At 38.8% G+C, this 14,096-nt stretch overlaps 1 protein-coding gene across 1 annotated transcript; it reads left to right on the top strand.

The window, feature by feature from the left end:
- Positions 1 to 165: 165 nt before the first annotated feature.
- LOC137298179 (glutamate receptor ionotropic, kainate 4-like) lies at positions 166 to 8,248 on the top strand. The gene is made up of 10 exons (XM_067830371.1): positions 166 to 184; positions 934 to 1,115; positions 1,238 to 1,378; positions 2,940 to 3,092; positions 3,778 to 3,878; positions 3,959 to 4,046; positions 4,313 to 4,661; positions 5,002 to 5,216; positions 7,549 to 7,808; positions 8,038 to 8,248. Exons 1-10 carry the CDS (start codon positions 166 to 168, stop codon positions 8,246 to 8,248), a joined length of 1,719 nt encoding a protein of 572 aa, XP_067686472.1.
- Positions 8,249 to 14,096: the final 5,848 nt, after the last annotated feature.

The following is a 14,096-nucleotide window of genomic DNA, read 5'->3' as shown; positions in this document are numbered from 1 at the left end:
ATCACTGCTGACGTGGGCGATCACAGAAAGATGTGTTAGATGGAAACCAAGGCAAATACACAGAGTTCATCAGACTGACACTGTCAATCTGGGCATGGAACGAGTCAACCCGAGACATTTCTCAATTTGGTAATTGCTAAAACACTTTCAGATTAAAGGTTCTAAATGGTCCGTAGGAGCATGAGTACGTAGTCTTCGTAGCAGACCATATCTTTACAGAAATATATGCTGTATAGATATCTCAAAATACTTGAAGCATTAACTACTGAATTTCCGTACATTGTCTCAGGTCTCATAACAGTTATGACTCCAGAGAACGGCGAAACCTTTCAACATCTGCTGCAAAGACTACATTGGAAAAGAGTTGCCATCTTACTTCATGGAAAAAACGGTAATAGCCTCGTCTTGCAAACATCTGGTGTTCCACTTTACTGCTTTCCTGTGAACACTAAAATGCATGACTGACGCTCCTGAAGTGCTTTTGAATTTTAGGAAGTTTTTTTCTGTCTGGTTCCAGATACATGAAAGACCACATAACGTGATACTATTAAGGGTCTTCATTTCGTTAATGTTTTGGTGATGATTTGGGTTGACCACTGAAACAGTAACAAACTATGGACATTCGTGACACTCTCAATAAATATATCAAAAACCCATTTCCGTCACAGAGATATACAATGTATGCTTTGGTTACTTGTTTAATGGGCATTCTAGAAGTTGGGGAGTAAAAAATGAAACATGCAGCTTTATGGATTACATCTTCTTGTTTATTACGTTGAGCGACGTTTCGATGTAGATTCTTCCATTGACACTTAGCTTGATAACGATGTAAGAATCTACATCGAAACGTCGCTCAACACGTCGCTCAACGTACTAACAAAGAAGTTGTAATCCATAAAGCTGCACGTTTCTTTATGCTGTGGTTATTTGCAGGAGGAGACTGTTCAGTACCTGGCCTTGTCCAGTCATTCACAAACAGTCCCCAACTTCTTGTGTTTGACCTCAGTGTCGTGGACACAAATAGAACTTTACAGACAATCCACGAGGCTCTCTTCCCGGACATACACGTGGTTGCTTCTATGAGTCAAGACCATATGACCGAACTGATGAAGACGGTTAGTATTTACCCTTTCTTTTGACGTGAGAACTAAGTTACTAAACAAGGGTTTCACTCATGTAAACATGGATTGTCATATGTCGGGACAGTGCCAACAAAATAGCTGTCTCTGTCATTCAGGTTGATTCCTTTGATTCAAAGACAAAGGGACTGACTGACTTTCGACATCATTCAAAGTGGCTGCTTCTTGTCCAAGGAACCAATGTCCCTGTGCTGCAGAACCTGTCCTTGGAAAATGTGGTTGTTCTTTGTCACCATAAGGTAATTTGTCCAGATAATCAATTATGATTATATACCCTTAAAAATGTAGGGGATAATGATCTTTCAATTTGGATAGGAATTGTAATAGTTATCAACGATGTCAAGGACCGACATCTTATGAATGCGCAACCGTTTCCCTCTATTACCACCCCTGAACATGATATGCACGTGCACAACGCAGTAGCTACATACATGTGCATGGGGTCCCATTCTTGATTTTGACGTTTTTTCAAGACAGTCGAGAAATCACTTAGAACATTAATTTTGAGACTCATCTTGCATCACACATTTGTTAGTGTTTGTTTCTAGTCGTTTGTTTTAAAATGAAAATGGTATACATGCAAATTAGATGCCATACACAAATCATCTTTCAAAAGCGACTACATTCCAAATACCTATGGTTGTAAGGAACTGCAAATGGTGATGATCTCTCAAAATATTCAGTAATATCAACATTGATTGATTCAGATACATCTCCAAAATGTTTTAATCGTAAATAAAAAATGTTGATCCCCTACTTTTTTAAAGGGTATATTTGTGCCGATTTTCATGTGTGGTTATCAGAAAATTTCTATTGCCTCCCGTGACAGTCTGCGCCCTTTTCAACAACATAAGCTGGTTACAGTTAAGCTGTGCAATATACGGTCAGAAATGCGTCGTCCTACAAGTTTGTCTTCTGATTTGTCTTTATTCAACATCAGTACCACGTCACACTGGTACTCGTGCAAGTGATACATTCAACAGACTGCCATGGAAGATGTAACAGTGTTCACGTGAGAAAGAAAGGTGACTACAAGTGGTGAGCCTGTTTTTGATGTATTGCATAATGACAATTTGTTTTCAACATGACCCCTTTGCCTCACACCTTTTGAGTGAGTCAGTCAGTCGGTCAGTCAGTTATTGTTTAGCGTACATCGGCAATATTTCAGCCATGTCGAAACCATATCAATGTGACAATCAATAAAGGTAGAAAATAAACACCTGAAAATACTAGTGTATTACACATACAACATTTAAAACTAGCACGTCATCTTAAAATTACATCACTACAGACAATACAACTCGGAAAAAGTAATCACCAACAACTGGAGATAGATCACCATATTAGGGATCATGGCGAATTGCTGTACATTTGCTTCCTGCATGAACCCAAGCTGAATTACACCATCCCTTCAGCTGTTGGTGATTGAAGACAAATTGGCCATGAATTATAAAAGAAGATAAAATGATAGTAGATTTAAATTTACCTCCAAGGATTTGGGACCTTCACACCTTTTGATGTTCTCTAATCCAAAGAAGCAGCAAACATAACTCTGGTCATTACAGTCAGTTTCACTGTAAGCAGTGAAAGTATTGCACTTGATACATGCAAACGGTTGAGGGACCGGTTGAGGGAGTACCAAACGTGGATCGTTGTCTGGCTCAGACCTTTCACTCACCTCTCGTTCGCCACATATTATGACCTCTCGATTGTTACATATGAATGGTACTTCTGAATAACAAGAAGTATATGCTATACTATGCCATACTCCTATGTGTTTTCCACTTTATTGTCTCCTAGTGCTGGATAGTCTACACTTTCACCTTAAGACGTCATTCTACTAAAACCGAGCTGGTACCAGTGGCCGATTCTACTTCAGAAAAAACTGTGTACTTTCCTAATATTGCCTACGGTTACAACAACCGACATCTCTTGGTGACCGTTCTTTCTGAGGTAACTATACAAATAGGGTTGTTTTTACTCAGACATGCTATTCATCCAGCAAAAATAATGAATAAACTGCTAAAAAGTTCGGGGGTATTGGGTATTATACCAGTATATGATATTTCGTTCAACTGATATGAAGCACAACTATTGTTTGTATTGTTTTCAGCCTCAGGGGCCGACCATTTGAAGGATGTGAATGTATATTGCAAATGTTAATATAGCAATCTACAAAACTGACCTTTAAAAGGTTTGTCCATACTAGAAACAGGAGAGTATTAGTCGTAATGTTTTCAGGTTCGAATTCTGCTTTATGAGTTTGATTTAGTTTGTTGTATTACCGGTCCCTGTGTTTTAATTCTAACAGGATATATACACAGAAATCCTTTTAGAATGTCTGTTAAGCCAACACCTCGAACACATTTGAATATCTCAATCCATATACACCGGAAAGATGAGAAGCAATGATTTGTTTTGGTATTTTGTGATTTATCAAAATAACATTTCTAGAATCCTAGGGAAATGTATTTGGTATTGTTTGTTCAGCTGAAGTTTAGTGTAAATAAACATTATGCTCATTATGAATCATAATAATATTTCAGTGCTGCAAAAACACTGATATTTTGATGCTTTTTGAAAAAACCCTTTGAAAGAATGTTTACTTACCTCGGACAACTGTTTACATCTGTTTCAGTCAACTATCTACGTTGTGAAGTCCATCAACAATGGAACGACGCAGTATAGAGGATATGCAATTGATATCTTGGATACAATTGCTTATGTCCTTAATTTCAGGTGAGGATCTATTAGTTACAGTATGTTTTGTTTCTATTGTGCTTATATTTTTGTCCCATATTAAACATATCTTCTTACAGTTACAGTATCACTGAGCCAAAGGATCAGTCATATGGACTTCCCGTCAACAACACCTATGATGGAATTGTGGGGCAGCTGAACAGAACGGTAATTTGGACATGGAAACTATAACATAACATTTGGTGGATTGATGTTTTCTGCCAACGTTTGAACACACATTACATGTGTACATTCTCAAACCACCTTGCATATTTTTAAACTGAAATGATGAAGCCGTTGGTATCGCTTAGTATATTCATCTGATGACGCAACAATTTAATGCTTCGTGACGCAGCAGGATTTCTTTTTTCGTAAATGTGGTGAGACTGAAAGGACACATGCTCCACTGACTGATTATGTCTGTGCTTTTCCAGGAAGTGGACCTTGCTGCTTGTGACTTGACAATAGATGAAGACCGTTCAAAGTTTATAGACTATATATATCCGCCAATCAGCACGGAATACTTTGATGTTGTGTATAAGAGGCATGACAAACAAAGAAGTAGCTCTCTTTATCTCTTGGCGATCCCATTCACACCCAGCTTGTACCCCCTTCTCTTTCTGATGGCCGGACTTTGTTCACTGCTCTTTGCCCTGTTCGAAAGTGTTGACATCTTCTTGCACAAAACATCTGTAGAGTCTGAAGGTCTTTGTTTTCTTATGAAAGTGAAGCAGAATTTGTTTCCTGCTTGCTGGGAAGTCACAGGATCCCTATTAAAGCAAAGTATGTATAAACTGTAGGTACATGATTCTTTTTAAAAGACATTGAACTGGGATTATGTAACAAGAGAAAAAAGACTTTTTTCTTATAAATGGCATGTCACAAAATTACATAGCTAGTTTCTCGCCGAAAATATTTTGCTTAAACACTTATATTACATATATATTATTAATGACCTTTTCACATTGTTAGCTCTGGCAAATTATAACTAAACCTGTGCTTTCAGTTCTGACTATATTTTCCCAAATGTGGAAAGATTAATAACTTACTGTAGCCCTTACAGTAGCTGTACGTTTATTTTAGTTGGGCGTGTTTAGTGAAGAATGCCTCATGTATTTTGCAGGCTTTAGTAAATATCCTAGAAATTTACCAGGGAAGGTGTTGATGACGTCGTTGTGGATGTTGCTGATGGTGATATCCACAGTCTACTGTGCCAACCTGATCGCTGCTCTGTCTGCACAGAGGGATGTTAAACTCTTCTCTGACATACAGGGGCTACTGGACAGTGATTATTCTGTTGGTTTGCGAACTCCCGGTATCACACATCATATACTGAAGGTAATGGCGAAGCGTGTTCCTATTTATTCGTTCATGTTTTTTTTTTAAACGTTGCCAGTTCATTCCGACGTTGACGTGCTTTTATGACTGTGGGTGTTTTCCTAACTTGACCTTGACTTGTATACTTGACCTTGATGACATTTCCCCATTTACGAATTTATCTTACGATTTATGGTCAGCCAGCTTGGCAAGAACACAGACATAGAGTTAGAACACTGTTTATGAGTTTGCCAGTGGCTTCAGTTAGACGATCATACTAGGGACTTCGAGTTCCTTCAGTCGTTGGCGATTGTGCGAACCACAAAAGAAACTTTGCACATTTGAAAATAATATTACGAAAAATGAGCAAGATAGATTGAAACCCAAATAGTGATAAAGACATAGCCTAACCCTTGCTCACGTGAAACGTCGAACCGGCAATATGCAGGTGTCTTGTTGAAATTGTGAAACATTGGCAATCACGTGACCGAACGGCAGGCGGAACTGCACGTGCAAAATGGGTATAAAAACTGCACAGCACCGATGTTGCACATTCCCACTGGGAAAAGAACACCGTGGAAATGCCAAGACTAACAGCAGAACCACGCGAGCGAGCAATCGGAATGATTCACGTGGGGCAGCGCATACCCATGTTGCGAGAACCGTTGATTGTTACCGTGCTGCCATTTGTAACTTGTTGCAACGATACAGGCAGACCGGACGGACATTGGACAGGCCCAGAACAGGTAGACCACGGGTCACCACGCCATAGGAGAACCGGTACCTGCGTATTTTGCACCTCCGCAACCGCTTCCTCACGATGACGTCATCGGAGGCGAACGCTTTAGGTCAGCGTAAAGCATAACTACGGTGACTAGGAGACTTCGGGCAGCGGGTATCAGGGACTTGTCGACAATTCACTGGACAGATGTTGACCCTTGAACCTCGACGTAGGAGACTACGATGGGCAAATACGGTACGACGTTGGCAACGTCGGGATAGGCAACGCATGATTTTTCGGATGAAAGCAAGTTCTGTTTGTTTGCTGTTGATGACAGACAACGTGTTTGCCATCGCAGAGGTCAACGCACAGCTGCTTGTTGCGTATAACAAGTCGTTCCGTACGGTGCAGGCAGAGTTATGGTGTGGGGTACAATTTGTGGTGACCAGACAACGCCACTAGTCGCTATTAATGGACATCTCAATGCACAACGTTACAGGGATGACATCCTTCGTCCTGTGGTACTATCCTACATTCGGCAACAGCCCCGGGGTGTTCCGTACCAGCACGACAACGCCAGACCTCACACAGCTCTTATTGTTGTAAACATCCATGCGTCGACGTCTTAGCGTGGCCGGCATGCTCTCCGGACCTTAATCCCATAGAGCACCTCTGGGACATTTTGATCAAGCGTGTTAGGCTCCGACAACACCCTCCCACCAACAGACAAGAGTTGTTACAAGCTCTACAGGCTGAATGGAACCGCTTGCCACGTAACCTCATAAGACGTTTGACGTCTTCGGTCCGACGTCGAGTTCTTGCATGTGTGACTGCACGGGATGGCCATACGTGGTATTAAAGTGGCACATTTTATGACTGGAACCACTATCTGGGTTTGAATGAATTGCACTGGACATCTGGATAAACGAAATTTTGCTCCCTACTTGCTTTGGATGTCTGTAGTGCAATATATGACCACAGATTTTCTGTTCTTCAATGTTTTCTGGCATTGTTGATGTATTGAATATACTTTTCCTCAAACTTCAATTGTTTTCAGTTTTGGAATGTAATTAAATTGATTTCAATTCTGTGCAAAGTTCTTTTGCCGGTCAGTTTAATTTCTGGGACACATTCTGGCATAGAAGGACAACAGAGTTATACTACGGACCATGGGGACTTGCAGTGTTTTTGCTTCCTACTTGGATTTACACAATCGTATCACCAGCCGTTGGTGACTGAGGTTAAAATTATTTAACCATTACTTAAAAATACAAATATCTTACAATTCACAAGTCCATTCATTGCCTAAATTCAAGTCACATATAAATACATCTCAAATGGGGCTAAATGACAAACTACCACTTTATATAGCTTATAGCTTTATCTATTTTAAATAGTCTGGCAGTTACTCTTGTGAAAAGTATATGCCTGCTTCCGAACACAAAGTTTCAAAATGTATCGCTCAAATCATCTACTACTATTAGTTTTTTCAAATCTTGTCATGGAACAACTTATTACTTAGTTACAATCATTCATGCACATGGGTATAATCCGCTGGTTATAAAGGTCCTGCCTTGAGTTCCTACTTGTTAGTACTTTGTGTTGTAGTGCTGATATATTTTTCTTCATCAGACAAATAACCCATCAAGTTTGTATGGAAGGCTATGGGCAAAGATAAAAGCCAATGATCCGATGTTCTTGGCATCCGAGCTGAAAAATCATCTAAAGCGCGTGGAACGTGAGAAATATGCCGTTTTGGATTACAATTCAGAACTACAGGTGCACTTGGCTGATGACTGCCAACTAGAGGCTATGGGAGAGAGGCTGCTATTTGCACATCAAGCATTTGGATTACCCAAAGGGTCTCCTCTAAAAGCCGACATAGAGAGGACGTAAGCTGTGCTAGAACCTGCAAAGTTTATAAACAGAGCAAATTGGTTTTTAAACAAAACTGTAATATAGATATTTGCTATTGGCTCCCGGCAAACAATCTGGTAAACTTTTTCTATCCAAATTGTGAGTGCATAAACTAAAAGACGTTCTTCAAGTAACATGAACTGATTTTGAAGTTGCATGTGTGAAGTAAGGCAGTTTTTCATCGATCTTATTGTCTTTTGGCAGAATGTCTCAGATGAGTGCGGTCGGTCTTCTTGATCGATTCTGGGAAAAATGGAGTGTCAAGAGAAACCGGACACATTGTCCACCAAAGAGAATACTGAAGTCAGTCACACTAAACCAGATCGGAGGTGGCTTTATCGTCGTGTGTGCTGGAACCGCACTCAGTATCATTGTGCTGTGTCTTGAAAAATTGACTTACTCAGTAACACGATGAACAGTGAAGAACCTAAATCTCTTTATCTCTCTGAGCAGAATGTGGAATCAAATGATAGAAATGTTCTTAAACCTTAATGAAAATAAATGGTGGATTCTCCTCAGTTAAGTGGAATCTTTTGTTTTATGAAAGCCAAGGGTGGCTGAGTGGCTGAGCAACAAGTGTTTGTATCTTTTACGCCGACCACCAGCTATATGGTGGTGGTCAGTAAAGTATGCAGTCCAGACAATGATAATGCCAGTGCCTGTCAAGTAAGCGAGCCTGATGAACCGATGCCGCCAGTCGCCCAGTACGACAAGCATGGGTTTCTAATGACCGACCGATTCCAACCAGCATCCTCACGGGTCGAGACAAGTATGGTAGCTGAAGACCAATTCGTCATTAGGGAGACTAGAATTGATCGCATAAGATCAATTCTAACCCGGATCTTCATGGGTGAGACAAGTACGGGTTACTGAAGATCAATTCTATTCTTCATATGTTCTTGTCTTTTTATACTTATGTGCAGTTGAGCATTTCTAGCATTCTCATACTCTCTCTTTGTCGCTTGAATTTTATGCTTCCCATCAGTGGATGAATGGCGGAGGCTAAAGTAAATGGTGACATCAAAGCTGAACAGTTTGTGCGATTTCACGGGTTTAAATGTATGAAGGTTTTCCTAAAGATGTACCCGTATCCTATTCCAAAGGTGTGTATTCGCGCAAACCCATGCACCGGAAACTGAATTATAAACCTTTGAAACACGGGAATATTTACTAAACTCAGAATACTTAAAGAAAGTCGGAAAACCATTATGCAGCTGAAACTCCCAACAGAGCCTGTCGCCGTTAAAGTCTTTTAGGCTGCAAACGATTCAGTATGCAACATGATTTTGTCACCATATTTGTGTTGATTCTCATTGTCATCTATATTCTTCTTATCTTACAAGACACCACTCTACCACTCTCAACATTCTAACATGCCGGCTCGCCTCCATTTACACGTGTGTTTCATCACGAGCTTTTCCTAGCAGCCCCACTTCCGTGTGCAGACAGCAGACGATACATTATCTGAACAATTTGTTACCATATTTCTGACTAAACTGATTAGAACTGCTACAACGCACGGAAAGTTTGGATTATTCGTTTTTCATCTGGCGCAGTAACACCCACTTCTACTGCAGTCAAACGTGCCAAACAATACTGACAATTGCAATTCTACTAGCAAATGTTATGATGAGCATATACTCAGTATACTTTGAGTTTCTCCATATTCAGTCATTATTCTCTGTGCATACCAGGGTCAGTTAAAACACAAAATCATCAAATGATACTTCCTGTGTCCTCTTCTCAACATCTGACCACAGGTGAATGAAATAGGTGTGATTTAAGTCAGTGCAAATGCCAAGCAAAGTTTTATTGTATTTAAGGCATCCATCCCACATACAAGGAGGATACGTGGTATACATTTATAAATACACACTGTGATATAAGGACGAAAGTTAATTAATACTTAATGGCTCATTTCTGCAAGATGAAGCGTGTTTACATACAGAGCAAGTTGGAGAATACCGTTTTCAATATTTAAGGAAAATCGTGACTTAAAGGCCGTTTGGGGATATTTGACTGATGTTGCACTGTTATATACTTGGTTCTTTGATTAACATAAATGGACAGGAAAATGTAAAATGGATTTCATTTTCAATGGCTTGATGACATAAATGACATAATCATAAACATTTCTCCACTGACAATCTTCTATCTTTTTTTACGAATATGAAAGACCAAGTCCAGATTAAATAAAGTTGAGTCTGAGATCTTTGGATGTTCACACTGATAGGTATTTTTCTGGTGGAAAGATACTCTTGCAGAATCTATATAGATCACAACGTACTCTTGTTTCTTATGTGAAATGCATTTCTTGATGATATATGTTGAATGGTTGTTCTCGAAATTTGTTAAGAAATAGGGGAACCCTGCCAGCTATTCGATTTAACCAGACAAACCCAAAACCGTGAGATAATAAAAGGTATTTTATATGTGACGCCCATGTTGTTTTACCAGTATTATCTAACTTAATAAGCATATTATAAGCTAATTTTGGAATTTGTGGCTCGTGCATTCCTGGAATCTAAAACCAATACTTTAAGCATCTTTTCTGTGACAGGGTATCTACCACACTCGGGTTATATCATGCAATTTGGCGATGGTTTACAAACGGATAAAATCTTACAAGATAATAGATGCATGTTGTCAATACAGTCATGTGTTTGGAATCCCCAAATTTCTAAGGCAATATATAACAGTATGGGTTGAATTTGAGAATCAAACAATATGAAGTTTATACTATGTGTTAAAACGTCTAAGTTCTGAGATACAGCCATGAGATTGATTAAAGTTTTCTTGGCTCATGATGTCAAATCAATATGTTCACGTTCCTTGAAAATATATTCATTGCATGAGTGAACAGTACACCCATATTAGTATAGTGATTAGCAATAGTAATCAGCTTTCCATTTTGGAACCATTTGTCATTATTTGCAATAGGGCCTCCTCTTCTAAAACTGACATTTTCTTTGCCAATATTAACTGACAGTTTCCGATCATGTGTAGAACGTTCTAAGATGTTAAGGTAATTTTGTAATCCAACAATAGTATCTGATTCAAGGATGATGTCATCGGCAATAGCGAAATGAATACTTCAATCATCTCGGGAAACATTTGAAGTCCACGCTTACCGCTATTTGTCATTTCAAAATATACCGTGAACAAAAAGTTAAGCGCCACTCAGTACATTTTGTAAAAATATAGGCTGGCACATGGGAAGTCTTTCAGAAAAAACTATCATATTTGGTTTAGTACCTTTATTTAAAAACAAAACCGTAATGGAAATTATATTTTGCTTTCAAAGGATGCACGCACTTTTGGAATACATGCATTTTGCTTTCCTCAAGAAGGGTACCTTCTTTGAAAAGTGAAACTCAGAAGTGACTGTTATATGGTCACATGATTGTCACTTTGATCAAGTGACACCTGAATTTAATAGTCTTGTATACGCACAACAGGAATAGTTATTTTGATTGAAAATGCAGTGTCATCATATCTTCAACAATATCTCCCTTATTTGTAAATTCAAATGATAATGACATCGCCCAAACACTTACCAGATGAACCTTCTCTAAATATGGATTGGTCTTCCAAGTTAGTTCAGCCTAACATTTTCACAGTTTCACATCTTAGTTTTGAAATAGGCTGGCCCTTAACTTGTTGTTCTCGGTATACATTTTACATATAAAGAAAGAGAACAAAGCTACACTTAAAACACACCCTTGTCGACGGCCAACTGGGCAATCAAAATAATTGCCGGTATCGTCCCCACGTCATACACATATTGTATTTATATTTTATTTTAAAATACATAGATATCAAAATATAACACATTTTTACCGTTAAACCCAGCCTTTCGTAAACATTACCATAATTTATGACGATCGAGAGAATCACACGCCTTTTTTAAATCAACAAAATCCACACACAATTTTTGCTTACGGCACGTTAAGCATTTTCGGTTATTGCATATAAAGTGAATATATGATCACAAGTAGAATAGTTTTTTTCTGAAGCCAGCCTGAGCCTTTGCAATTAAATCATGCAGATTAGACTATTTTGTAATTCTTGTATTCATTATTTATTAAAATATTCTTCCAAGGATGCTCATGAAGGAAATTCCTCTATAATTATTTGGATTATCAAACAGCCTTCCTTGTGTACTGGAAGTATAACTGAACACGGCCAGCTTTTTGGAAATGTACAATTTTCGAAAATGGTATTAAAACATTTTTGAAGGAAATGTAAAAGCTCTTTCGAACATTCTATCAGTTCAATTGTAGTTCGACCAGGACCGGGAGATTTAACAGAATTACATCAGGTGCATCTCAGCTGACGTTAACGCCGTCCCACAGACGGTATTCGTCCTCGATTTTTAGAACACGGTCTTCAGTTTTACACCCTTTGGGCTAATTCTCGCAAGAGAGGGAGACACAAGCTCTTTAACGTCTGAAAGCTTGAATGTGGTATTATTGCGAGCAACAGAATTCTAGCAGTTACCCCAGATCATCCTTTTTGCTTTTTTTATGCTAGATGTTTCTGTATGAGCTGGGGCTTTGTTTCTGATTGCCTGTAAGGCACGTTACAGGGAGTGATAAAATCCTGTAACTGAGCCTTTAGATTGCTCATAGTTGGTGTGATGGTACCTGAGTGACTTGATATTTAACGTCACATCGGCACTATTTCAGCCATATTGTGACGAGAACATTTAACACTGAAATGGAATATATGTATATCATACAAACCTGTCGACAGGTTTCTTGTAATATCACGATACGGACAACACAATATAAATACAGGCTAAAGATTGCCAACAACTGAAGGTAGATGACTATCCTAGGCAGCATGAGGACTTACTCGTTGGATTTACCTCATCCTGGATTTACCTCATCCCTTCAGATGTTAGCAGTTTAGTCACATCTAGCCACAAATATAAAGTACATATATGCTGTGGTTAATTGTACTTGGAATGGTTTGGGACTTACGTACCCTCTCAGGAGGACAATAATTTTACGGTGCTATAACCCCCTTTGACGGTACAGCCGCTAACAATTCAAGTTACTAATCTAAACTACCAATCATAAAAATACATCTACCTACAGAACATATTAATCAAAATTTATCCATGAAATTGATTTCTAAAAAAAATGAGTACTAACAGTGGTAAAAAGATCCTTAATATTTTTAACATTGAAGTATTTATCCCTTGTGATGGAGAATTTAACACAGTCAATCAGAATATGTTTGACTGTGACTCTCTCATCACAAGGGACACAAAACGGGGGATCCTCACCTTTCAACAGGTATGCATGGGTATATCTTGTATGGCCAATAGGACATCGTCGCAAAATGACCTCTTCAAATCTGGACTGACGACCCAAGTAGGTGTAACCAATATAGGGTTTTGTTTCATGTAATATACTGATACCAGCTTGGGTGTCACACTTCTTTTGCATAAGATCACGGATGTAAGATCTGATGCCAGCTTTGAGAACACATCACATCTGAGTATGGAATAAGAAGTGGTGTCACCGATATGTTGAGTGCTGCCTTGGCATCAAGATCATTGAGTTCTCAGAAATGCAAACGTGGCTGGGTAACCAACAAAAGATGATGTCGTATTGGCCAGCAGCAAGATAATTATGCAATTTAATAATTTTCAATATATACTGTTTAAGTTTAGGGTGTCTTTGAATATATTTAAGAGCCATTAATATGGCATTAGCTTCATCTGTGAAAATAGAATTGCTATCTGGTAATCGAGAAGATATTGTGCTAGATCCAATGACAGTGGCACAAGCTACTGCGCCACCGTCCTTGGGCCCATCTGTAAACAAGGATTTGTAATTGTTATATTTGCTTGATGGTATTCTTGTTTATATTTTAAGTCATTAGTTTGTGATTTTTTTAAAGTTAATGTTAGACAGACCTGTGGCCTATCCAACTGCCAAGGAGGAGAAGAAAGAAGTCGGCAAGGAGCTTTTTCCAGCTCAATGCCGGCCTCAGTAATAAAGGCTTAATTCTGAGTCCAAGAGGCGGAACTAGAGACGACTGTTTGTAGCACAAATCATCATAAAGAGGGTTAAAGACACAGTTAAAAGTACACTGTAGGCTGATGATCGCTATTTGTGAAGTAGAGTGAGAAAGTTGAGATAACGTGATCAGTAATGGGTTGTCATCATCCGAATCGTTCATATTTATCCAAACATTTGAATTAAATAACAGATCTTCTACGATCAGAAACACGTACTGTCAGAGAGGCA

The sequence above is a fragment of the Haliotis asinina genome, chromosome 1 (genome assembly GCF_037392515.1).
Source record: "Haliotis asinina isolate JCU_RB_2024 chromosome 1, JCU_Hal_asi_v2, whole genome shotgun sequence".
NCBI lineage: Eukaryota > Metazoa > Mollusca > Gastropoda > Lepetellida > Haliotidae > Haliotis > Haliotis asinina.
Note: the sequence above shows the minus strand (reverse complement) of the source record. Positions and strands in the feature narration are given on the sequence as shown.

Coding starts and splice junctions, on each gene's coding strand:
- LOC137298179 (XM_067830371.1), top strand. Junction 1,116..1,237: donor TGACCGAACTGATGAAGACG/GTTAGTATTTAC, acceptor TCTGTCATTCAG/GTTGATTCCTTTGATTCAAA. Junction 5,217..7,548: donor TCACACATCATATACTGAAG/GTAATGGCGAAG, acceptor TTTCTTCATCAG/ACAAATAACCCATCAAGTTT.